Source organism: Leptodactylus fuscus, chromosome 8, assembly GCF_031893055.1.
Source record: "Leptodactylus fuscus isolate aLepFus1 chromosome 8, aLepFus1.hap2, whole genome shotgun sequence".
NCBI classification, from domain to species: domain Eukaryota; kingdom Metazoa; phylum Chordata; class Amphibia; order Anura; family Leptodactylidae; genus Leptodactylus; species Leptodactylus fuscus.
In genome coordinates this window covers 19,371,063-19,397,914 of record NC_134272.1, presented here as the reverse complement: position 1 = coordinate 19,397,914, position 26,852 = coordinate 19,371,063, and the positions used below count along the sequence as shown (strand labels likewise).

The 26,852-nt window shown below is 45.3% G+C and overlaps 2 protein-coding genes across 2 annotated transcripts; one reads left to right on the top strand and one right to left on the bottom strand.

Annotated features, from left to right (window-relative positions):
- The first annotated feature begins 6,033 nt into the window (after positions 1-6,033).
- LOC142217438 (phosphatidylinositol transfer protein beta isoform-like) lies at positions 6,034-13,506 on the top strand. The gene is made up of 11 exons (XM_075285682.1): positions 6,034-6,149; positions 6,571-6,601; positions 7,165-7,310; positions 7,744-7,852; positions 9,502-9,567; positions 9,668-9,751; positions 9,831-9,908; positions 10,358-10,468; positions 10,725-10,847; positions 10,926-10,998; positions 12,814-13,506. Exons 1-10 carry the CDS (start codon positions 6,046-6,048, stop codon positions 10,971-10,973), a joined length of 900 nt encoding a protein of 299 aa, XP_075141783.1. The 5' UTR covers positions 6,034-6,045; the 3' UTR covers positions 10,974-10,998; positions 12,814-13,506.
- On the bottom strand, positions 13,490-24,967 carry LOC142217164 (large neutral amino acids transporter small subunit 4-like). Its single transcript, XM_075285354.1, has 14 exons — positions 24,829-24,967; positions 24,675-24,743; positions 21,222-21,405; positions 21,080-21,135; positions 17,458-17,534; positions 16,762-16,854; positions 15,686-15,819; positions 15,424-15,584; positions 15,059-15,214; positions 14,857-14,983; positions 14,657-14,771; positions 14,403-14,476; positions 14,194-14,317; positions 13,490-13,737 (listed from the first exon to the last, which is right to left on the bottom strand). The coding sequence occupies exons 1-14, from the start codon at positions 24,965-24,967 to the stop codon at positions 13,591-13,593; spliced, it is 1,656 nt and encodes a 551-aa protein (XP_075141455.1). The 3' UTR covers positions 13,490-13,590.
- Between the last annotated feature and the right edge of the window lie 1,885 nt (positions 24,968-26,852).

Below are 26,852 nucleotides of genomic sequence, written 5' to 3'. Positions count from 1 at the left end.
ACCCATTTTCAGACCCGTCTGGCGGCTAGATCCATGGCACTGGCTACTGTGGCTCGCCGACCCCTATGGCTGAAGCCCTGGAAGGCTGACCTTACTTCCAAAAATAGCCTCTGTGGTCTCCCCTTTGAGCCCGGACGGCTGTTCGGAAGGGAGCTCGACCACATCATGGAAGGCTGGGCCGACTCTAAGAGCAAGAACCTGCCACAGGCCCTTGAAGGTCGGAGTACCTCCTTTTGAGGAAGAGGCACCAGAGGCCAGCGGCGATCCGGGAAAGGAAGAGGTCGGGGCTCATCTCGTGGCCGTAAGAATGCCCCCTTCTAATTCCCTCTCAGTACACCCCCCCCTTCCTACTCCCCCCCCCTCCCCTGGGGTGGGCGGTCGTCTTTCCCACTATGTGGAGGCCTGGCGGCAGAATATTCGGGACCCCTGGGTCATCCAGATGATCCAGGAAGGTTATAAAATTAATTTTGTTTCCCAGCCGCCAGAGAAGATGGTAAGAACCCGCCCTCTTCAGGTCCCCAAACAACTTCATCTGGAGAGATTGATTCAGGAGTACGTGGACAAGGCCGCACTAGAGATGGTTCCTCGCGCAGAACAAGGCACAGGCGTCTACTCTCCAGTCTTCTTGGTCCCCAAGCCATCAGGCGAGTGGCGTATGATCATCGATCTCAGGTATCTGAATCACTTCATCCGCAGGCTGCGGTTTCGCATGGAAACCATAAGGTCAGTACTACCTTTCATGCACCCTGGAGATCACTTCGTCACTCTGGACCTGAAGGACGCCTACCTCCACGTACCCATCTTTCTGGCACACCGAAAGTTCCTAAGGATTGCCGTAGACATACAGGGGAAAGAGGCGCACTTCCAGTTCGCAGCCCTCCCGTTTGGCATATCCTCCGCCCCCCACACCTTCACAAAGGTCATAGCTCCGGTCGCTGCCGCCCTGCGCCTTCAAGGCATATTCATAGTCCCGTACCTGGACGACTGGCTTCTGAAGGCTCATTCAAAGGAGGTTCTTACCACGCAGGTGCAGACCGTCGTAGCTCTACTAGACAAGCTGGGGTGGCTGGTAAACTGGCAGAAGTCAGTGATGGTGCCATCAACACGAGTTCAGTTCCTGGGACTTATTCTAGACTCTCTCAAAATGACGGTCTCTCTACCCTCTCCTCGCAAAAGGAAAATTGCTCGGGCGGCACATCATTTGTCTTCCACACGGAAGGTCACCATCAGGACGGCGATGAAGGTCCTCGGATTGATGTCCGCTGCCCTAGATGCAGTTCCTTGGGCCCTATGGCATATGCGCCCTCTACAGAACGAGATCTTGAGAGTCTGGAATCACAGTCCTTCAGGTTTACAGAAGCCAATCCAGTTAACCATCAGCACCTGGCAAACCTTGCCCTGGTGGACCCATCTGCGAGATGGGAAGTCCTCGGTCCAGCCTGCCTGGACCCTGTTGACTACAGATGCCTCCCTCACAGGCTGGGGAGCTCATCTGGGGGAGACCCCGGTTCAAGGTACATGGAATCAGCGGGAGAGGACGCACTCATCCAACTGGCGCGAGCTTACCGCAGTTCATCGAGCCCTTCTGTCATTTGCACCACTTCTACGAGGGAAAGCGGTCAAAGTAAGATCAGACAATCTGACGACAGTCCACTATATCAACAAGCAGGGAGGAACCAGGTCCCCCTCGCTCATGCAAGTCACCAACCTGATCTTCTCCTGGGCAGAACGAAACCTCTCCCAGCTGGCCGCGGTACATATCCAGGGCCGCCTGAACATCCTAGCGGATCAACTCAGCAGAGGCCGGCCGACCGCAGGCGAATGGTCCCTGAACCAGGACATCTTCCACTACCTGACCAGGAGGTGGGGTCTCCCCGAGGTGGATCTGATGGCCACCCAACACAATGCCAAAGTAGAAAGGTTTTGCTCCCTGTACCGGGAAGACAACCCTTTGGCTGTGGATGCCCTGTCAATACCATGGAGGTTCGAACTGGCATACGTGTTCCCTCCCATCCCAATGATACCGAAGGTATTGGCGAAACTCAGGCAGGACCAGACTTCGGCAATAGTGATCATGCCGTTCTGGCCAAAAAGGGCATGGTTCACCGACCTTATCCTTATGAGTCGGGGGAACTACTGGAGGCTTCCACCAGTCAGGAACCTGGTGTCACTGAACAGTCGGCCGTGCCTGGGCCTAGACAAATTCAACCTCACTGCCTGGAGGCTAACCGCGCCATACGCGCAGACAGAGGATTGTCCCAGGGAGTGCTAAGTACCTTAGCCCATTCAAGAGCAGAGGCAACCAATCAGAGCTACCAAAGGATCGCCCGGATATTCCGAGATTGGTGTACAGGCAGCCACCGCGATCCAGACAGAGATGCAGTCCTAGAGTTCTTACAGAACGGCTTGGAGAGAGGACTAGCACCTGCCACCCTCAAGGTTCAAGTGTCAGCTCTATCTGCTCTCCTGGAGACCCGGTTATCACAAGATCCTCTTGTCAAACAGTTCCTTAGGGGGGCTGCCAGGCTCCGCCCCCAGGTACGGCCCCCCGTCCCCAGGTGGGACCTGGCTGCGGTTCTACAAGGGCTATGTCCGCCCCCCTTCGAACCATTATCTGAAGTGGACTGGAAGTACCTGTCATTTAAAGTGACCTTTCTGTTGGCAATAACCTCCGCCAAGAGGGTTGGCGAATTGCAGGCTCTAGCAGCCTCCGAACCTTTCATAACTTTCTTTCCTGACAGAGTACAGCTAAGGTTCGTCCCAGGATTCTTGCCGAAGGTACCCACACTTCAGAACACCAATCAAGTGATCACCCTACCGGGGTTCTTTCCCTCCCCTGCCACTGAGCAGGAGGAGAAGCTACACACACTGGATCTGGTAAGAGCACTACGTATCTACCTGGATCGTACAGCACCGTTCCGAAGATCAGAGAATCTTCTGGTTAATGTGTTTGGCCACAATAGAGGCGCTAAAGCATCAAAGGTAACCCTGTCTAGATGGATCAGAGAAGCTATCAGCTGTTCCCTACGGGCTCAGAATCTTCCTGTTCCAGATTTCCTACGAGCCCATGCCACCCGATCAGTGGCGACATCATGGGCAGAGACACGGTTCCTCTCTCTAGAGCAGATATGTGCTGCAGCCTCTTGGAGCTCACAGCTGACTTTTGCCAAACACTACAGATTGGACTGGCGTACGGCCGATGCTACAGCATTTGGGCACTCCGTCTTGGCATCAGCCTGCCAGGAGGTCCCGCCCTAGGGGAGATAATACTTGCTAAATCCCCAGTTGTGCTGCTGTTGGGCGTAGGGGGAAAGAAAGATTATGAATGATAATCTGTTTTCCCTTAGCCCAAACAGCAGCACAAGGCTCCCTCCCTATGAGGTGCTATTGTACAGATTTTGTGTATGTGTGTGTAGCTCTTGGCATAGATTGCTCTGTATATCATACTTGTTACTAACACAAGGGAGGAGCAGGTCTTCCGGCCTCTTATAGAGGTCAAAAGCTGTTAGGTAATTAAAAATTCCACCTGTCCTAACAGCTCATAGGGGCAGGAATACCCCCAGTTGTGCTGCTGTTTGGGCTAAGGGAAAACAGATTATCATTCATAATCTTTCTATCACTACATACACAATACAACACATCACATTGTCTGTATCACTACATACACAATACAACACATCATGTTGTCTGTATCACTACATACACAATACAACACATCACATTGTCTGTATCACGACATACACAATACAACACATCACATTGTCTGTATCATGACATACACAATACAACACATCACATCACATTTGCTAGCCCACCAAACTTTTTAAAGCACTTTTACAGTTTCACACGTCTGTGTCCGCCCAATTCTCAAATCACCGCAGACGAAGTCGCGGGTAAAAGCTAGTTACTCTATAATACTATGTTATGCTATTCATGATTATGTCCCCTATGGTGGAAAAGAATGAAAAATCCCAAAGTGAAAATTTCCAGGGAGTTCTGTGTTGTTAACAATCATTCCAAGGACAAAGTGTAACTGGAGAGGTCAAAGTACAAGACAGCATTGATTTCTGTGGACAGAGATGACCCCGTCATGAGATCTGATATTCTGGGTGATTTCTTGTCAGTCTTTGCATTTCTGGGAATTATAGACACCGTAATAAACTAATGGCGTGACATTACTATTCTACTAATACACCCTGCTGGGCAAAAGGGTAACAATGATTTGCACTTGTGTCTTTCAGGCTCCATATCTCACCATCCACTACAGCTTGGAACGTGAGACTACTATCATTTTATAGACAGTCATCTCGGCTCCCTCATACATAAATGGATGATTATGAAGATAATCTGTTTTCCCTTAGTCCCAACAGTGGCACAAAACGGGGTATTTCTGCCCCTGTGTGCTGGTAGGACAGGCAGAATTTTAATCAGCCAAATTAACATAATGTTATGGCTACCGCCCTATAAGAGGGCACAGGGACCTCCCCTCCACATATAAATACAAGAGTAATAATAAGTACAATGATTTTAACAACCATAACAATAACATATAGGGAGGAAGCCTTGTGCTGCTGTTGGGACTAAGGGAAAACAGATTATCTTCAAAATCATGATGATAGAGCCCCACATATGCGTGAATAGCCTTTAAAAAGGCTATTCAGGCACCGTAAAAGTTATATTAAACTACCCCCCAGTTTTAAAATAAAACCCTAAAAAATAATATGATCTACTTACGGATCGTGAACGCTGGGCGGGCATTCAGGGTGCGCCGTCTTCTTCATCCACGCCTCTTCTTCCTGCGATGTCCTCGGGTCCCGTCTTCCTCCGGCACTCGCGAACTGACACTGATAAAAAAAAAAAATGGGTGCCTGCGCAGTAGCTGTAGTAGCAGCCGCATGCTACTGCGCATGCGCCCAGGCCATTTTTTTATATCAGTGTCCGCTCGCGAGCGCCGGAGGAGGACGGGACCAGAGGACATCGGAGGAAGAAGAGGCGTGGATGAAGAAGACGGCGCACCCTGAAAGCCCGCCCAGCGTGCACGATCCATAAGTAGATAACATTCTTTTTTAGGGTTTTATTTTAAAACTGGGGGGTAGTTTAATATAACTTTAGCGGTGCCTGAATAGCCTTTTTAAAGGCTATTCACGCATATGTGGGGCTCTAGCAGCATGATTTTGCTGATAGAGCCCCTTTAAGAGATGTCCCCTTCTTATTGGCTTCTAAAAGATGTTCAAGTATTTTGCCAAAAAGTCTTCCAGGCTGAAAAGGAATTGTGCACAGATTATTCTTTGAAGTCGATTCTTCTGTCCAGGGCTTTGGCCAGGTGGCTCATCTAGCCGCTTTAGTGACTGTAAGATTTTTTTGTGGTAACCCAGATTCATTCATTTGGGCCTAATCCGGAGCGGAAAGCCGCAACAGGATGCCAATGCACTGCACCGGCATCCCGTCACGGCAGCTGCGACGGAATGTGTTCACGCGGAACCCTGTGTGAACTAGCCCAAAGTGTAAGACAAATAGTAAAGGGCTATATTACATAAGTGACATATAAGGGATATATTAGAAGAGTGACATCACTGCTCTCCAGATATAAGAGAATGTTACAGGAGTGACATCACTGCTCTCTAGATAGAAGGAGTATGTTACAGGAGTGACATCACTATACTCCAGCTATATAAGGGGTATGTTACATCAGTGACGTCATTAATTCTATTAATTATCTCGACTACCTCTGACTTTTGCGTCATATACCGGCTATAAGGGGTATGTCACATCAGTGACGTCACTAATTCTATTAATTACCTCGACTACCTCTCACTTTTACGTCATATACCGGAATTTACCGGTGATTTTTCCTGTTTTCTGAGAACTTTCCCACAAGCCCCGCCCTCTCCTATTGGTCTAAGTCTCTTTAGTCACCGCATCCCGCCCCTAGCAACTGAGCAGCCACCTAGCAGCCAGCGGCCGCATACACAGCTTTCAGATTGCGCGTCGCTCTAAGATGACGTCACCACCCGCCGGCTCCCTCCGCCCGGCTCCTGCACAAGCATGTGTCCCTCCCTCCAGTCTGGGCGGCCTGGCTTCCGGTTTCCGGCCTGTGTTGCAGGGGCTGGTGAAGCGGAGGGAGGAAGGATGGTCGTGATTAAAGAATAGTAAGTGTTGGGTGGCCGGGGCCCCTGACTGACAAGGGGGCCCCCAGGATAGTGGGGGGCAAGAGGGTGGGGGAGGGGCTGCTGTCAGGATAGGCCTGGGGGGCTAGAGGGGAGGCTGTGAGTGTAGCTGATAAGAGAGGGCTCCGGGGTCTGCTTTGTGGCCCTGTTCTCGCCACTAGGGCTCCCAGCTGTCACAGACCCCCGGGTGTCAGGCTGGTGCTTGTAGTTCTTCACAGCTGCTTTATTCTTTCCGCCATAGTCATTGGATTACAGATGTTTGTGGTATGGCGGCTGTAGTAATCTGTGTCAGGTGTCGCCATCTATAGACACTTCTCTTGGGGGTGCGCAGCGCGGGCTGTCGTGTCATGTGACTTGCGCTAAACCTGGCGATCATTCTCACCTTCTACTTTCTCTCTTACAGCCGTGTCTGTCTGCCCATCTCAGTGGAAGAGGTAAATGGCGGCCTGGAGACGTTTCTGTGGACTTCTCCTTTATATCTTGACTTGTGATCCTTTGTTTGTCTGACTACTGTATCTGTTCCTGGGAAAGCTGGTTGTTGACAATCTAGCACTTCGAGGAGGTCACCCAGCTTTCCAGGAGTCCTGACTACAATGTGATTGGTTCATATAACAGGGCGAGCTGGGTAATGGTGGCCATATTGATGTCACTCAGCTTTCCCAGAGTCCTGACTGCTGTATAATTAGCTCATTATTTCATATAACTGGCCGAGCTGAGTGATTTCCCCTTAATAACAACCATATTGATGTCACCCAGCTTTCTAGTAATCCTGACTACAATGTGACTGGTTCATATAACAGAGTGAGCTGGGTAATGGTGGCCATATTGATGTCACTCAGCTTTCCCACAGTCCTGACTGCTGTATAATTAGCTCATCATTTGACTGGGCGAGCTGAGTGCCTTTCCCTTAATACCAGCCATATTGATGTCACCCAGTTCCTGTATTTTGGCACTGTAGCTCCGGCCCCGCTGACATGCGCTTTGTCTCTCCCACCAGTACCAGGTGGGGCAGCTGTTCTCTGTGGCGGAGGCCAGTAAGGACAACACAGGCGGAGGAGAAGGAATAGAAGTCCTGAAGAACGAGCCGTACGAGCGGGATGGAGAGAAGGGGCAGTACACCCACAAAATCTACCACCTACAGAGGTGAGGGGGCGCCGCGAGTGACTGCACTCATCTCATCCCAGATGGTTCTGGCTACGATGGATGAAAATGTGAACCATTGTGATCTGGCTGACTGCTAGGGGTGACCCCAATACCTCTGCTCTGTCCTGACCACACGTTTCATACACTTGTATGCAGTAGGCAATCCTTTGCCGCACAAATCATTTGTTATAGTCTATCAGTCTAGACTCCAGGCTGTTTAGCTCACAGTGGATTTTCTAGGCTGGATATATTGTAACAAACCCTCAGCTTTTAGGTTTGGTTGATCACTGACCAAATAATATCAGAAAAGCATATGAAGAAGATGTGACTTGTATCAGGCCTGACCTGTAATACCACAAAGGAGGATTCAGCTTTACCCTGATGACATCATCATGAGGTCATAGTAATATGTCGTATTGCTCCTGCCTTGCAGTAAGGTCCCCAGCTTTGTGAAGATGTTGGCCCCAGAGGGATCGCTGGTGTTTCATGAGAAAGCCTGGAATGCGTATCCATACTGCCGCACCAGTGAGTATCACCGCCTGCTCAGATACACCTGCGTATAACATACTGTAACAGTATAATGACACGGTGTCTCTCTTCTCTCTCCTTGCGCTGCTCTCCTGGGGCTTCAGTTGTCACTGTGAGTATATATAATATATCTACATGTCTGTGTGTGAACGTGTTCTTAAATCTGTGTGTGCTCTCTGTTTTCTCATCTACCATCTGTGAACTCTGACTCTTCTACCTCTGCCCCCTCTCTCTTTAAGATAAGATAATCCTTTAATAGTCCCACCATGGGAATTTCAGTGTGTTACAGCAGTATAGATAATACAAGATACAACCCCCCTCCCCGGCGCCTCCTGTGCCCTCTTTATTTCTCACTCATGTGCCCTTTTGTCTTTCGTTCTTCCACCCAGTCGCCTCCTGTGCCCTCTCCCTTTCTCCCCCCCCAGCCACCTCCTGTGCCCTCTTTCTTCCCCCCCCAGCTGCCTCCTGTGCCCTCTTTCTTCCCCCCCCAACTGCCTCCTTTATCCTCTTCTTTGCTACCCCCTGCCACCTTTAATGTGCCTGCTCTTTCTCCCCCTCCCCCCAGCCTCCTCCTGTGCCCTCTCCCCCTCCCCCAGCTGTCTCCCCTGCCCTCTTTCTCCCCCCAGCCACTTCCTGTACCCTCTTCTTTTGTTACCCTCTGCCGCTTTAGTGCCCAGCCGCCTCCTTTGCCCTCTTTCTTCCTCCCCACCGTCTTCTTTGCCCTTCCCTCATTACTTCTTGTGCCCTCTCTTTTCATTTTTTCCTCCACTGTCTCCTGTGCCCCTCTTTTATCCTTTGTTGCCTCCTGCACCCTCTTTTTCTCCTGCTGCCTCTACACACTAACTTTCTCCCTCCTGTGCCTTGTCTCTCTTTCTTTCCCCCTGTCTCCTCATGTGTTAGTAAATCTGTGTAGATGTGGTGATTGCTATTTTTGTCACAGGGTCATGTCTGTCCAGTGATGGATGTTCTGGTTATTTCCTGCGTCACTTCCCCTTTAAAGAGGACCTTTCATCAGATTGGGCACAGGCAGTTCTATATACTGCTGGAAAGCTGACAGTGCGCTGAATTCAGCGCACTATCGGCTTTCCCGATCTGTGCCCCGGGTAAAGCGCTATCGGTCCCGGTACCGTAGCTCTTAACAGTCAGAAGGGCGTTTCTGACAGTTAGCCAGGGACGCCCTTCTGCCCAGCAGCGCCTATCGTGCTGTACAGTGTGAGCGGGTAGGGACGCCCCCTCCCCTCCTGATAATACTAGTCTATGGACGAGCTGTGTGAGCAGAGGGAGGGGGCGTTCCTCCCCGCTCACACTGTACAGCGCGATAGGCGCTGCTGGGCAGAAGGGCGTCCCTGGTTGTCAGGAACACCCTTCTAACTGTAAAGCGCTACGGTACCGGGACCGATAGCGCTTTACCCGGAGTACAGATCAGGAAAGCCGAGAGTGCGCTGAATTCAGCGCACTGTCAGTTTCCAGCAGTATATAGAACTGCATGTGCCCAATCTGATGAAAGGTCCTCTTTAAGCAGCAGCAGCGTTTCCCCTGTGTTCTGTGCACTGACGTAGCTGAACCTCTAGGTGGCACTGTTCTAATGCAGTCTGTTGTGAGTCTTCAGATTTCTGATGTATTTTGTAATATATGATGATTTTTTTTTCCCCAGAACGAATACATGAAAGATGACTTCTTCATCAAAATCGAGACCTGGCATAAACCCGATTTTGGAAATTTGGAAAATGTGAGTCTTGCCACACTGAACCTCCCCCTGTGTATCTTAGCTCAGGTATGAGACACTCCAGTCCATAATTCACTGATTTTTTTTCCATAATCTCCCACAGGTCCATGGACTGGATGCAGAAACTTGGAAAGACGTGGAGGTTGTACCGATCAACATTGCAGATCGCTCCGAGATCTCTGAAGACGTGAGTACAATAACGGTCGCCAGTATGTCCACCAGATGCGGGACTGTACATTTACCTCGCTCTGTTTGTGTCTTCACAGGACTACAAACCAGAAGAAGATCCTGCAACGTATAGGTCGGAGAAGACAGGGAGAGGACCCCTAAATAAGGATTGGATGGTATGATCCTTTAAGGGACTTTACACTTCAGGCTGTGGCTAGAGCCTCTGTCATTCTTACCTTGAGAACCTTTCTATATTACCGCCTTATGCTCTCAGTTAACCCATAGTCTTATGTCACTGCTAGAGATGAGCGAGTACTGTTCAGATCAGCCAATCCGAACAGCACGCACCATAGAAATGAATGGATGCACCTGGTACTTCCGCTTTGACGCCGGCCGCTTAACCCCCCGCGTGCCGGCTACGTCCATTCATTTCTATGCGAGTGTACTGTTCGGATCGACTGATCCGAACAGTACTCGCTCATCTCTAGTCACTGCCCATCCTGTGTTTCCTGGCTCATGAATAGAATGCTAACACTGCAGTGAGGACCAACACACAGGCAATACAGTCCATTTTGTATTCCTCTTTGGGTTTGTAGAACACTAATTGGTTCCTTTATGTTTGTAGAAAGAAGTATTGAACAACCCCTCGTGCCCTCACATGTGTGCCTACAAGCTGGTCACTGTCAAGTTCCGGTGGTGGGGTCTTCAGGGCAGAGTGGAGAAATTTATCCACAAGGTAAGAGCTCTCCTAGTAAGGTCAATTTCACTGAAACCCTGCTGCATTGCATTATGGGAGATGTAGTTCCCCCTACTGGTGTAATTCCTACATTTCCCACACTGTACTGCACTACCTTAACACACGTTGCAAAAGACAGTGGACCAGGTGTGATGTGATTTTTCTGTAGTCGGGGATCTAACAGGAAAGTAGCAAGAAGCTTAAATGCAGCTTTGGAAGTGACAGGAGTATAATACTGCTTTATTTATCATCATAGCAAGAGAAGCGCCTCTTCACAAACTTTCACCGCCAGCTCTTCTGCTCGCTGGACCGGTGGGTGGACCTGAACATGGACGATATCCGTCGAATGGAAGACGAGACACAGAGAGAACTTGACGAGGTGAGGGTGCAAAGTCACTGGAGCCAGGGGGGGCACATCTTGTTTCTGGGGCTGACACATCTTCTTATCTTCCAACAGATGAGGCAGAAAGGAACAGTCAGAGGAATGTCTGCCAAAGACGAATAAGCCCCAGGGTCCATGGACTGAACAGGTAAGGGAATGTGTCCCAAAAATATTATTCACCAATTCTAAAATTTTGTTAAAGGGATTCTATCATTAAAATCCTGTTTTAAGCTAAAGTCTCGTTGGAATAGCCTTAAGAAAAGCTATTCTTCTGCTACCTTTAGATGTCTTCTCTGCCGTTCCTTAGATATCCTGTTTTTCGTCCATATGCTAGTTAGTTTTCTCACAGCACTGGGGGCGAGTTTTCCTCTCCAGTAGGACCCAGCAGCTCTTGTAAGATGCTGACACTGGCAGATCAGGTGACCGCGGAGTCAGAGGGAAGCCCCATCATAGCGGCGTGCATAGCTGTGTACATAGCACTCGTTGAGCACTGTATATACAGCAATAGAGAAGGCAGGGAAAGTAACAAACCTTCCCTGCCTTCTCTCTGTGAGCTTCGGCTGAAGTTGCAGCCGACTCCCAGTATCAGCAGCTGCACGATCTCGTACTGGTATTTCCTTTCAGAACAAGGCAACTACTTTCCGGACGTTTATAGTCTATAGGTGGTCTGGAAGTGGTTAAAAATAAAATATATATTTCCCACTATTGGCGTTTAGACGGAGCATGCCCACAGTCTATAGGGTCAGCTCCCCTCCAGTCTCCTATGCTGCTGCATATCTAGTTGCTTGAACGGGTAATCCCATCTCAAGGATCCCCTCTATACTGCCAGTTTATATAAATTGAAGTTTTCCTAAATACTTTACTTTTGCAATGTTGCGTTATTTTTCTGCAATGTGAAATTATTCCTCCCATTGTTTACCCAGCGTTTCCATAGAGCCGGACCTGTGTGATAAGACAGGACAGATGACATCACTCATTGCTCTCCCTGTAATCTACAGCTCTGCCCTTCAGCTGATTGCAGTTTTCTGATAAAGCCGGAGGCTTTCAGGGGAGGCCGTTGTCACTGTGGTTTCTCCCGCAGCACTTTTATGCTGTGGACGCCATGTGGGGCCTTAGCCTTAAGGACCTTTCTGAGGATGTCCTTAAAGAGGAGCAGTGAGGAACGCCCTCCTCCCTAGCCCATAGACTAGTACTGGAGGGCATTCCTCAGCACTCAGGTATCTCTTCCCCCGGGGCACATAACTGGAAACCCACCAGTGCGCTGAATTCATAGCACTGTTGGCTTTCTAGTGGTATATAAAACTGCGGGTGCCTGAGGACATAAAAGGTCTTCTTTAAGCAACAGCCATGATACCTATACAGCTCTGCAGTGTGACACTGAAGCAGTCAGATCACTGCAACAACCTGATCGGCACAGTCTTTAGCACTGCTTAAGGACCTTTGATGATGTAACTATGACTGATCTGTGTATTGTGTGCTGCATATACATTGTGCTGTGGTCGATCATGAGATATCATAAACATTATTTATTAGAACTTTCAATATTTTCTGACACGTGAAAATAAAAAAAAAATGCCAAAGAAGTTTGAAAATAGGCATTTCCAATCAAATTACATGTACAAGCAGCAAGCAGCTTGAATGCATTCTGGGATGTGCACTCTTCACACGAGGCTCTGTGCAGACATTTTAAGAAACAACAACCAATACCTTACTTAATAGGGTGACAATCTTGCTGACTGTTTCCTTTAACAACCTGCAGAATTGTGAATACAGCTCTGAAGTATAATCTAGACTAAACTATAATATAAAATATGTTTTCTTTGCGGTGACGATTTCCCTCTGCATCAGGTGTGTGCTGCAGCACTGGCCGTGACCACAAGGAGACAGCAACGAGGTGCATCATCTTGCGCTGTTGGTGCCATCTAAAGGCAGAATTGTTAATTGCATCTCTTTTTGTTCCTAGATCCCTCTCGTACAGAGATTGGACCATCTTCCTCTCATTGGCTGATCTGCGTGGAGGGCGTGTCTGAGATACGATGAATGGGGCGAAAGAGCTGCTGGCCCCGCCTCTGTCGGATTCCTCCCCGCCCATTACTTTTGTGTCTTTCATGTCTTCATTCTTTGCCCTCTTATTAAATTTTTTTTGTTTTTGTCTGCCCTCTACTGTCTGTCCATGGCATTGCCCGGCTGTTTTAACCTCTTCACTGCCTCTGGACGGTATGACAGCGTGGTTAACCCAACGAGAGGACGCGCACCCCCCCCCCACCACCACCGCCATATTTGTACAGTTATCGGTTGTCAGAAATCCATCAGAACTTACTGTCAGATTTTATTATAAGACATATATGATCACTATGGTCCAGCAGTGGAGTGGTTAATATGCCCCAGTCCAGCAGCACAGGGGTTAATGGGATATGCTGCTATCTTAAAGTGAGGGGGGATTATGGTGCCATGTCTTTCCCCCTTATGGATTGTTCCATTTTGGACTGGCAGGGGAGGCCGTCAGGGCAGCCCGTCCACTGCCACTTACTGTGGGGTCCAGAAGTGTTAAGAGAAGGGACCAGGAGGGATGTTCACTGGGGCTGTAATCATGTGGGTGGGGCTTTAGTAATTTTTTTTTGTTTTTTAAAAGGTATCATGTGACCACATTTATGGAAATAAAAAAAGAAAAAAAATTCTTGGATTACGTCCACGGTCATCTGTGATTTGTTGTGACCCCCGATGTGTATAAAGATTTAGGTCAGGCCTTCGTCTGGTTCGGAGGGGGCACCTGGCGCAGGTGTATGGGGCGAGAGAATGGGTGACGCTGCCGACGTTTATACTTCACGATGAGGTTGAACGGTAAAGCTACAGCAACCAGAGACAGGGCCAGGAAGGCGGCATGAATCTGTGGGGTAAATGGGAGATTGAACAGAATTAATGTACTCCAGAGCTGAAATCTCCCAGCATTCCCTGCTTCATCAGTTTTTACACCGAGTTTGCTGTGAAGATTTGCATTCTGGGAGGTGCGCTCTTCACATGAGGTTCTGTATAGACATTTTAAGTAACAACAACCGTCCCCTTACTTAATAGGGTGACAGTCTTGCTGACTGTTTCCTTTAACAACCTGCAGAATTGTGAATACAGCTGTGGAGTATAATCTAGGCTTTATGATCTACAGTGTATATAAATGGGGATTTCATTGTGTATGGAGATGGATCCTATGACTTCAAGTTGAGTTGGAGTAGGAGAAAACAGAATTGTGGATGCAGCTCTGGATGTGATTAGAGTATAAGTCCTTAATTTTGTGTAGGCTTCTAGAGATTCATTGCTGTGACATACATGTAATAGGACAGATTCTTACCCAGAATGGGTTTCTCTGCAGGGGCCCCGTGAGCAGCAGAAAGATTGGATATTGGATGAGGGACATGATAGAGGCGATGAATGTGCTGATCCCCAGCAGAGCTCCAAAATGGTGACTGGGGAATCTGAGGGACAAAGCGGAAAGTGCGATTCCTTCTCTGGTCATATATCACGTGCCATCTGATCATGTGACATGTGTTTTATACTCACACGCAGCGATAAAGGGTGGCGCTGACAAAAAACATGGACGTTCTGATAACCACATGGAGGATGAAGCTGACAACCTTAGGGACAAAGACATCAAGTCAGATGGAGACATAAAATACCTGAAATTGTCATGTAGGTGCAATTCCAGTCACTGCCTGCAGGTGGAGCAGTGAAAAATGGTTATGGATGTGATGCAGCACCATCTGCTGTCTATGAGTGTGTACTGCATCCTTCCTCAAAGATGAAAGATAAGTTACCTGGACATGCAGGGAGGGTAGAAGACAAGTTATTCCAAAGCAAATGACGAGGAGGCACCGGAGGGTGTAGATGGCAGACAGTCTCTTCACGCTGCACGCAATTTTGGTAAAATTCCTGCAAGACACCATCACATAAGTTTGCGGCAATAGCTTTATACCACCAAAACTAGTGTGTGTGTTATTAGAGATCATGGGAGTACCTGTCTGTGGTCTGGTCGCTCTTTTGGGTTCCTTTTCGCATCCGGTGGTTATGGAGTAAGATGGAGGTCAGCGGAGCCACAAACAGGCCAAGCATCTGCAGAGCCCCAAACACGGAGGAGAAGAGATCTAGGGAGACGAGACGCCGTTATATCGACTGGACTACAATAGATCTGACGGGAAACGACAGCTGGGGGCGCTCACCTGCCTGATGCCACTGATCATCTGCCTGACTCTGAAGATGGACGTCAACTGAGGAGATGTAGAAATAAATCCAGGTGAGCAGTATGGCGTCCGACAGCAGGTGAAGCAGGAACGTGGGGCTCCGGAGACTTTCCAGCAGAGGCAACGGGGCGGGCACTGGAACGATAAGAACAGTCAGCGAATGGTTAATGTTTGGCACTTGATATAAGATGTACAAGTCTCATGGCCTCCTGTAGATCCTAAGATCAGATCCCACCTGGCCATATTTGCTTTCCCAGAACTGATATAATGATATAGCAGGTGCTTAAAAAGTCTCCTGACCCCGGCCATGACTAGTCAGTGACCGCAGTGGGGGGAAGGGTTACCGTCGGGCTTCTTGAAGCTCAGTGTCCTCCTCAGGCTCAGTATTCGCTCTCTGTCCTTCAGAGATTCCTGGAACCTGAGTTTCAGAGACTTCTGGCACCAGTCATTCCCTGCCGGCGGCTTCTTCTTCACAGCCTCGTAGCAGTTTAGCCGCAGACTGACACTGAGGAGACATCATATGGCGGTTTACTTCAACTCACAACATCTCCGGATACGGTAAGAACTGTATGGCAGCCTTACCACAAGGCCCTTTGGCCTCCTCACCTGTAGATATTGTCTTTATTATTTCCAGTTGGGTTTAGGTTCCAGCAGAGGGTGCTGTTCAGGAACATGGCACAGGACAGGGCCCCATATCCTAAAATTATGGCCACTATGGGGACCTCTGAATAATAAATGACCTGAGCAAAGAGAGGAAGCACGACGTTACAATGATGAGTTCTTACCAGAGTTATAACTGAGCCATCGGTGACTGAGAACTGTACACACCACTGGAGTACCAAGGCCTGAGCACTGTAGATACCACAGGGCCCCATTGGGGACCGAGCGCTGTAGATACCACTGGGCCATTGGGGACCGAGCGCTGTAGATACCACTGGGCCATTGGGGACTGTGAACTGTATACACCACTAGGTCACTGGAAACCAAGCACTGTATATACCACTGAGGACCGAGCACTGTATTAACTTCTGGGTGGACTGTACACTGTATACACCATTGGGCTGTTGGGGACTGAGCACTGTGTACACCACATGGTCACAATGGGACTGACTGTATTACTTCCCTTAATCATAGGACTTTGGACATACCCTGGACTGGTAAGTAACACTAAGGCTTAGTTCACACGTAAATTACGTGTGGCTTATTTCGGCAACGGAAAAAAACGCTTCCTAATTAGGAAGCTTTTTTTGGACCTTGCTGCACTTTTTGTAAAAACCGCTTCAAAAAACGCCAGGCTGTTTTCCCCTCCCGTAAAGTGAATGAGCCGAAAAAAACGTGTCGCGGGGAACCACGTCACTCTCGGGTCAAAATCCGCCTGCCATGACCATCGCGGTCGCGGCTTCCCCCTCCAGAGTCGGCTCAAATGAATGGGCCGACCAAGGAGGTTGCTGCCGCCAGGCGGAAACCACGACTCGCCGAGTCTGCCTGAAGAAAGGGCAGCTCGCTTCTTTTTTCTGCTAGCGGCAACATGCCGCTAACGGAAAAAAGAACACTAGTGGTCTCCATAGACAGCCATTGTATGGAGGCGGATTTTGAGGTGAAATCCGCTGTCAAAATCCGCTTCCTTCCCCTGTGTGAACTAGCCTTTACAGCTTTGCTTTGACCAATATGTCTTTCCTTACCTTAATGATAGTAAAAATTGTGGCTGAGGCAGAGAAAGCGGCGATCACCAGAGCGGAGAAGACAGGCCCGACGTTTTCCAAGATATGAGGAAGCTGGGATGAGATGTTATAAAGTATAGTGAACCAAATAAAATATATACACACGTATACACATATATTGTATATGTATACTGCAACTGTGTATCACATAAAGTACACTTAGATACAGCACCACTGAAATCAGTATCACACATGATGGGCTTAGATACACAGCTCAGCAGACAGTATCACACATGATAGGATTAGATACACAGCTCAGCAGACAGTATCACACATGATAGGATTAGATACACAGCTCAGTATACGGTATCACACATCATAGGATTAGATACACAGCTCAGTATACGATATCACACAGGATAGGATTAGATACACAGCTCAGTATACGGTATCACACAGGTTAGGATTAGATACACAGCTCAGCAGACAGTGTAGGTCAGGATTAGGTCTGCTGGCATATTATGTTGTGCCCCGCTGTCAGTACGCGCTTTGTGCTCTGAGGTCGGGGTTCCTGGGTGTGATCAGGAATCTGTTGTGTAAACGCTTAGGGTGTTTATAGGTGACACATCACATGTCACAGGCAGATCACATAAAAACACAATAAATCGGTCACTGATAAAATGAATTATATCCATTCTAGTGATAACATCTCCTTACCATAAGTGAGGAGAAGAGGACACAGCTACCCCCAAGCCCCTGAGCCAGCATTGCAAAGGGCAGGAACAGGGACAGAGCTGGGAGAAGAAACATCACATGTAAAATAATATAACTACTATAATACTGCTACTATGTACAAGAATATACCGTAACTACTATAATACTGCTCCTATGTACAAGAATATAACTACTATAATACTGCTCCTATGTACAAGAATATAACTACTATAATACTGCTCCTATACACTAGAATATAACTACTATAATACTGCCCTCTATGTACAAGAATATAACTACTATAATACTGCCTCCTATGTACAAGAATATAACTACTATAATACTGCTCCTATGTACAAGAATATAACTACTATAATACTGCTCCTATGTACAAGAATATAACTACTATAATACTGCTCCTATACACTAGAATATAACTACTATAATACTGCCCTCTAAGTACAAGAATATAACTACTATAATACTGCCTCCTATGTACAAGAATATAACTACTATAATGCTACTCCTATGTTCAAGAATATAACTACTATAATACTGCTCCTATACACTAGAATATAACTACTATAATACTGCCCCTATGTACAAGAATATAACTACTATAATACTGCTCCTATGTACAAGAATATAACTACTATAATACTGCCCCCTATGTACAAGAATATAACTACTATAATACTGCTCCTATGTACAAGAATATAACTGCTATAATACTGCTCCTATGTACAAGAATATAACTACTATAATACTACTCCTATGTATAAGAATATAACTACTATAATACCGCCTCATATGTACAAGAATATAACTACTATAATACTACTCCTATGTACAAGAATATAACTACTATAATACTACTCCTATGTACAAGAATATAACTACTATAATACTACCTCCTATGTACAAGAATATAACTACTATAATACTGCTCCTATGTACAAGAATATAACTACTATAATACTACTCCTATGTACAAGAATATAACTACTATAATACTACTCCTATGTACAAGAATATAACTACTATAATACTGCCTCCTATGTACAAGAATATAACTACTATAATACTGCCTCCTATGTACAAGAATATAACTACTATAATACTGCTCCTATGTACAAGAATATAACTACTATAATACTGCTCCTATGTACAAGAATATAACTACTATAATACTACTCCTATGTACAAGAATATAACTACTATAATACTACTCCTATGTACAAGAATATAACTACTATAATACTGCTCCTATGTACAAGAGTATAACTACTATAATACTACCTTCTATGTACAAGAATATAACTACTATAATACTACCTTCTATGTACAAGAATATAACTACTATAATACTGCCTCCTATGTACAAGAATATAACTACTATAATACTGCCTCCTATGTACAAGAATATAACTACTATAATACTGCTCCTATGTACAAGAATATAACTACTATAATACTGCTCCTATGTACAAGAATATAACTACTATAATACTACTCCTATGTACAAGAATATAACTACTATAATACTGCTCCTATACACTAGAATATAACTACTATAATACTGCCCTCTAAGTACAAGAATATAACTACTATAATACTGCCTCCTATGTACAAGAATATAACTACTATAATGCTACTCCTATGTTCAAGAATATAACTACTATAATACTGCTCCTATACACTAGAATATAACTACTATAATACTGCCCCTATGTACAAGAATATAACTACTATAATACTGCTCCTATGTACAAGAATATAACTACTATAATACTGCCCCCTATGTACAAGAATATAACTACTATAATACTGCTCCTATGTACAAGAATATAACTGCTATAATACTGCTCCTATGTACAAGAATATAACTACTATAATACTACTCCTATGTATAAGAATATAACTACTATAATACCGCCTCATATGTACAAGAATATAACTACTATAATACTGCTCCCTATGTACAAGAATATAACTACTATAATACTACTCCTATGTATAAGAATATAACTACTATAATACCGCCTCATATGTACAAGAATATAACTACTATAATACTACTCCTATGTACAAGAATATAACTACTATAATACTACTCCTATGTACAAGAATATAACTACTATAATACTACCTCCTATGTACAAGAATATAACTACTATAATACTGCTCCTATGTACAAGAATATAACTACTATAATACTACTCCTATGTACAAGAATATAACTACTATAATACTACTCCTATGTACAAGAATATAACTACTATAATACTGCCTCCTATGTACAAGAATATAACTACTATAATACTGCCTCCTATGTACAAGAATATAACTACTATAATACTGCTCCTATGTACAAGAATATAACTACTATAATACTGCCTCCTATGTACAAGAATATAACTACTATAATACTGCTCCTATGTACAAGAATATAACTACTATAATACTGCTCCTATGTACAAGAATATAACTACTATAATACTACTCCTATGTACAAGAATATAACTACTATAATACTGCTCCTATACACTAGAATATAACTACTATAATACTGCCCTCTAAGTACAAGAATATAACTACTATAATACTGCCTCCTATGTACAAGAATATAACTACTATAATGCTACTCCTATGTTCAAGAATATAACTACTATAATACTGCCCCTATGTACAAGAATATAACTACTATAATACTGCTCCTATGTACAAGAATATAACTACTATAATACTGCCCCCTATGTACAAGAATATAACTACTATAATACTGCTCCTATGTACAAGAATATAACTGCTATAATACTGCTCCTATGTACAAGAATATAACTACTATAATACTACTCCTATGTATAAGAATATAACTACTATAATACCGCCTCATATGTACAAGAATATAACTACTATAATACTGCTCCCTATGTACAAGAATATAACTACTATAATACTACTCCTATGTATAAGAATATAACTACTATAATACCGCCTCATATGTACAAGAATATAACTACTATAATACTACTCCTATGTACAAGAATATAACTACTATAATACTACTCCTATGTACAAGAATATAACTACTATAATACTACCTCCTATGTACAAGAATATAACTACTATAATACTGCTCCTATGTACAAGAATATAACTACTATAATACTACTCCTATGTACAAGAATATAACTACTATAATACTACTCCTATGTACAAGAATATAACTACTATAATACTGCCTCCTATGTACAAGAATATAACTACTATAATACTGCCTCCTATGTACAAGAATATAACTACTATAATACTGCTCCTATGTACAAGAATATAACTACTATAATACTGCTCCTATGTACAAGAATATAACTACTATAATACTACTCCTATGTACAAGAATATAACTACTATAATACTACTCCTATGTACAAGAATATAACTACTATAATACTGCTCCTATGTACAAGAGTATAACTACTATAATACTACCTTCTATGTACAAGAATATAACTACTATAATACTACCTTCTATGTACAAGAATATAACTACTATAATACTGCTCCTATGTACAAGAATATAACTACTATAATACTGGCGCCTATGGATAACTTTTATACTCACTTTGTGGGTTACTAAGGCAATACGCCAGCATCAGGTAGGAGACAGACACCAGGGCTCTGTGGGGTACAGGATGGGGAGATTAGGGTGACAGACAGTAGACAGTGTTTCTGCTATAATGGGGGACACAAGGGGTGTTTCTCACCCTCCGATTTGGCGCAGTGATCTGATGTGGGTGTATCCTAAGAGCAGCTGGAGGGGTAGGAATGCCCCCCAGACAAAGAACGTGCCTATCGTGAACCCAATATTAAGGTTCCGCTCTTGGGATATGCAGAAATTTTGGGGTTCGCTGGACCTTGTCATTATCTCCACCAGGGAAGACTCCATCGCTAAATGGAGGAAAAGAAGAGACATCAGATGAATGAGAATACAGGTGGGGATAAAAGGTTCCTGCCCACCCACCCCATATACTGTAATAGCCCCTTACCCAGCAGTGGCATCACTACTAATATCTCACAGTGTGTGTGGTAAAAATGATGTATTATTATATTTATTATCTATTATTTATCTTTTATTCCCCATTATTTTTCAATTATTATAATTTAGTATTTTTATGTTTATTATATATCATGTATTTTTTATTGTCTATTATTTTTATAATTTACAATTTATTTATTATGATTTATAATTTTTCTGTTTATTATCAATCATTTATAATTTATCTATTACTTTTCCCATCACGTTTTATGTTTTTATCTCTCATTTTTAGATTTCAGCAGACGTTATTGGCTTCTATAGGATGAGTCGGCATCAGGAAGGTTTTTGCTCGGGGTCTGTATTCTATGGATTATATATATAATAATAATAATAATAATAATAGTAATAATAATAAAAAAATGTATTTCTATTGCACCAACATATTCCGCAGCGCTGTACAATTAGTAGGGTTCAAATACAGACAGGAAGATACATTACAAAGAAAGTCATTTCACACAATGGGACTGAGGGCCATGCTCGCAAGAGCTTACAATCTATGAGATAGAGGGGGTGACACAAGAGGTAGCAGGGGCGACATTGCTTATGCAGAGGTCAGACACTTTTGTAATAGAGGTGACTGTCATTACATAAACATAAGACTTTATGAGCCGTCGACAGTCGTGTCCTTTAACATGTGGATGGAGCTTGGACATATAGAGTTAGCATGAGATGACATCATATCATGTGGGGTAATGTGGGAGCGGGGACAGAGGAGGGTTAAGGGTTTACGTTAGACATTGTGATAGGCCTGTCTGAAAAGATGTGTCTTTAGTTTGCGTTTGAAACTGTAGAAATTGGGAGTTAATCGGATTGTCCGGGGTAGAGCATTCCAGAGAAGTGGTGCAGCTCGGGAGAAGTCTTGTATACGAGCGTGGGAGGTTCTGATAATAGAGGATTTAAGTGTTAGGTCATTGAGTGAACGGAGATCACGGGTTGGGCAGTAGACAGAGATGAGGGAAGAAATGTATGGAGGTGCGGCATTATGGAGAGCCTTGTGGATGAGGGTGATAACGTTATATTTTATTCTATAATGAATAGGCAGCCAGTGTAATGACTGGCACAGACCAGAGGCATCACTGTAGCGTATAGCCTGATAGATGAGCCTGGCCGCTGCATTCAGAATAGATTGTAGAGGGGAGAATTTAGTGAGGGGAAGACCGATTAGTAAGGAGTTACAGTAGTCAAGGCGAGAATGAATCAGAGAGACAATAAGTGTCTTTAATGTATCTCTGGTAAGGAAAGGGAGTATTCTGGAGATGTTTTTGAGGTGGAGGTGACATGAACGTGCGAGTGATTCAATATGAGGGGTGAAGGAAAGGTCTGCGTCAAACATGACCCCAAGGCAGCGGGCCTGCTGCCTAGGAGTTATAGTAAGGCCGGAGACTGCAATGGATATATCAGGGACAGATCTATTAGATGGTGGAAACAGTAGTAGTTCAGTCTTAGAGAGATTTAGTTTCAGATAGAGAGAGGACATGATATTTGAGACAGCAGAGAGACAGTCGCTGGTGTTCTGTATGAGTGCAGGGGTGATGTCACGGGAAGATGTGTATAATTGGGTGTCATCAGCATCAAGATGGTACCTGAAGCCAAATCTGGCAATGGTTTGTCCAATGGGGGCTGTGTAGAGAGAAAAGAGCAGGGGGCCTAGGACCGAGCCCTGAGGAACCCCAACAGCAAGGGAAAGAAACAGAGCCTGCAAATGATACACTGAAAGTGCGGTCTAAGAGGTAAGAGGAGAACCAGGAGAGCGCAGTGTCATTGAGGCCAACTGAGCGGATCATAGTGAGGAGGAGATGATGGTCAACAGTGTCAAAAGCTGCAGAGAGGTCCAGAAGAATAAGAAGAGAGAAGTCACCATTGGATTTAGCCATTAGGAGATCATTGGAGACTTTTGTGAGGGCCGTTTCAGTAGAGTGCAGAGCACGGAAACCAGATTGTAAGGGGTCAAGCAGAGAGATAGCAGAGAGATAGCGGATTAAACGAGAATAGACCAGGCGTTACAAGAGTTTAGAGATGAAGGGGAGGTTAGAGACGGGTCGATAGTTAGCAGCACAGGATGGGTCCAGGGAGGGTTTTTTCAATAGCGGAGTTATAACAGCATGCTTGAAGGAGGATGGGAAGATTCCAGAAGAGAGAGAGAGGTTAAATATTTTAGTAAGGTAAGTAATGACAGCAGGCGACAGAGATTGGAGAAGGTGTGAGGGGAAGTGGTCACTACTGCAGGTTGTAGGGCGAGATGAAGAAAGTAGTTGGGAGACTTCCTCTTCTGTAACAGGTTCAAAAGATGAGAATGGACAGTCTGAAGTGCGGTTGGTGAGGGGATCAGTGCCACCTGGGGCTTGGGCAGTAATTTCCTGACAGATCTTATCAATTTTATCATGGAAATAAGTGGCAAGATCATTAGCACTAAGGTCTGTGAATGGCGTCTGCACCTTGGGTGTGATTAAGGAGTGAAAAGTTTCAAAAAGCCTTTTAGGGTTGCTGGAGAGAGAAGAGATGAGGGTGGTGAAATAGTCTTGTTTGGCGAGGTAAATGGCAGAACTATATGTTTTAAGCATAAATTTGAAGTGGAGGAAATCTGCAGGTGAGCGTGATTTTCTCCAGAGACGTTCGGCAGACCTAGAGCACCGCTGAAGAAATCGTGTCTGTGGCGTGTGCCTCCTACGTGGGACTTTTCGAGTGGAGGGGGGAGCCACCTCATCCAATGCATTTTTTAGGGTTTCATTATAGTGACTGGTGGCCAGATTGGGACAGGAGATTATATTGTTCGGGGGTCTGTATTCTATGGATTATATATATTATATGACCGTCCTCATGTGCTCAATAGACTAAACACACTTTCTTCTTCAGCATCACAAATAGTCAATGTAGAAACCAAAATGGAGATCAGACTCGCTTCTAAAGATGGCAAAAAAAAAAAAAAAATTGAAGAGACGGCTAAGAATGGTAATAGTAATGTTAATGTTTCCCTTAGTCCTAACAGTACCACAATGTGGGGAGCTTGTGCTGCTGGTAGGACGTATGGGAATATAATATAACTATGTGGTGTCAGGTATAGATGTTTATAACCTGCTCTATTCCCCACCCTTTCAGTACCCCCATATTACCCATCACGTACCTACACCCCGACTTTTTTGCTGATCCCCTGCAGTACTAATATTACTCCGCACATCCGACATCTTTAGATCTGGGGAACACAATAACAAAGAGAATGTTTTATATGGGAGCAGAAGAAGACCCCATCACAGTAGCAAGGAGATAATGATACAGACCTGAGTGACAGTCCTGAGACAGCACACCCACGTCTGTCAAGATGGGGCTCAGGGAATTCCATCCAAGTAGACACCCCGAAAATAATAGAGTTTCCACTAGGGCCGAGCCCAGCACCCACAGCCTCATGGCTCGCCCCATAGCTCAGGGGTGCAGGATCCGTGACTGTATAGTGCAGGCAGTATATAATAGTCCTCCAGTGATGTCCTGTATACAGTGTGGCGCAGGATATAATAGTCCTCCAGTGATGTCCTGTATTCAGTGTGGCGCAGGATTCGTGGCTGTATAGTACAGGCAGTATATACCAGTGCTCCAGTGATATCCTATATGGTGCTGTCTGTTATAGATTCGCTCTTCTCAGAGTGTCGTGTACAGACTGACGTGCCTGAATTGTGCATTGTACGCGCACTTGTGCCATATCCCTGTGTTTACAGATGATACATTGACAATCCTGACCCACAACTGCACAAAAGCCGTCCTGGATAATAGTAGGCAGTGTGTACAGTACACCGACCATAAACACACACAAACAACACTCTATAGACTGTGACACGAGCTACTCAATATCATAGCAAGGTGGAAGCAGACATTAAACGTGTCCCTGACTACTGCCCCCATCATCCAGGCTTCCTGATACAAGACCCCCAGTGGAGCGTATAATGGGGCCTTCACCTGGGACTAGATGGTCACTCAGGGAGGAAGGTTAAGTGATCCATGCTATCTACTAAAATCAGTACCCAGAGACCCGTGGTCCCCCAGAGTCCGGCAGTGCAGCAGCTTTCCCCTATGTGAGGACCCCCCATTACCTCCACCAGTGCACAGAAAAAGGGGGTGACCAAAGTGTTGAAGTCATCTACACATTTCATTGACTTTTACAGGGGAAAGTCCTTGCTTTCTTGAAATTCCCACCTACATACAGGATTCCACCGGCATATAACAAGAGGTAGCACAAACCCTAATAACAATGTGTTAGTGTATTATAGCTCCAGAAATCCATCAGAGGAGATAAGCTGCACTGTATTGTAATACTGATGGTCATCTCTGCCCTTCCTGTAGGGTGCGTATGTTCTGCCCAGCTCTTAATGGGCCAGCATACATGGCAAGTACGAGTCCCCAGGGATTTGATGCACTTTCCCCTATGGGAGAGTGTATGAGCAAAATTCTTCCTAGCATGGTAGTTCCCATGTAGTTGTACCTGTGTACTGTATTCTCTGACCTCTGTGTTTGGCCTCTTCCTAATTATGTAACTCTGACCCTGTGCCACCTGCTCTGACCTCAGCCTCATTACACTACGGACCCTGTGCCGCCTGCTCTGACCTCAGCCTCATTACAGTACGGACCCTGTGCTGCCTGCTCTGACCTCAGCCTCATTACAGTACAGACCCTGTGCCGCCTGCTCTGACCTCAGTTCACTATTGTACTGATCCTGTGCTGTCTTATGGCACTGACCTCTGCCTCACTATGGCACTGACCCTGTGTCACCTGCCCTGATCCCAGCCTCATTATAGTACAGACCCTGTGCTGCCTGCTCTGACTTCAGCCTCTTTACAATACTGACCTTGTGCTGCCTGCCCTCACCTCAGTCTTATTATGGCACTGACCTCTGCCTCACTATGGCACTGACTCTGTGCCACCTGCCCTGACCTCATCCTCATTACAGTTCTGACCCTGTGCCGCCTGCCCTGACCTCAGCCTTTATACAGTACTGACCCTCTGCTGTATGCCCTGACCTTAGCTTCATTATTGCCCTGACCCTATGCCATCTGCCCTGACCTCAGCCTCATTACAATTCTGACCTTGTACCACCTGACCTACTACCTGATATACTGTATTGCACAAACTTCTAGCCTGGACCTTGGATTGTCCTTTAACCATATCTGTATCTATCTCCTCAGAGACCATGTCCCTTGACCGATCTGGACCACATGTCACTAACATCAAGACTACTCCTAAAGGTAGCAACATGGTGGCCCTCTACAAGGGATCACTTAGAATACATAGGATCAGCTTGAAGCCAAACCAGTTT

Excerpts from the sequence above, each read along its gene's own strand:
- LOC142217164 (XM_075285354.1), bottom strand. The coding sequence starts at position 24,967 with ATGGGGCGAGCCATGAGGCTGTGGGTGCTGGGCTCGGCCCTAGTGGAA. Across the intron at positions 14,477-14,656 it reads TACCCTCCCTGCATGTCCAG|GTTGTCAGCTTCATCCTCCA; the intron begins GTAACTTATCTT and ends TTTGTCCCTAAG. Across the intron at positions 13,738-14,193 it reads TGCAGAGAAACCCATTCTGG|ATTCATGCCGCCTTCCTGGC; the intron begins GTAAGAATCTGT and ends TTTACCCCACAG.
- LOC142217438 (XM_075285682.1), top strand. The coding sequence starts at position 6,046 with ATGTGTCCCTCCCTCCAGTCTGGGCGGCCTGGCTTCCGGTTTCCGGCC. Across the intron at positions 6,150-6,570 it reads ATGGTCGTGATTAAAGAATA|CCGTGTCTGTCTGCCCATCT; the intron begins GTAAGTGTTGGG and ends TCTCTCTTACAG. Across the intron at positions 10,469-10,724 it reads TGGAGAAATTTATCCACAAG|CAAGAGAAGCGCCTCTTCAC; the intron begins GTAAGAGCTCTC and ends TTATCATCATAG.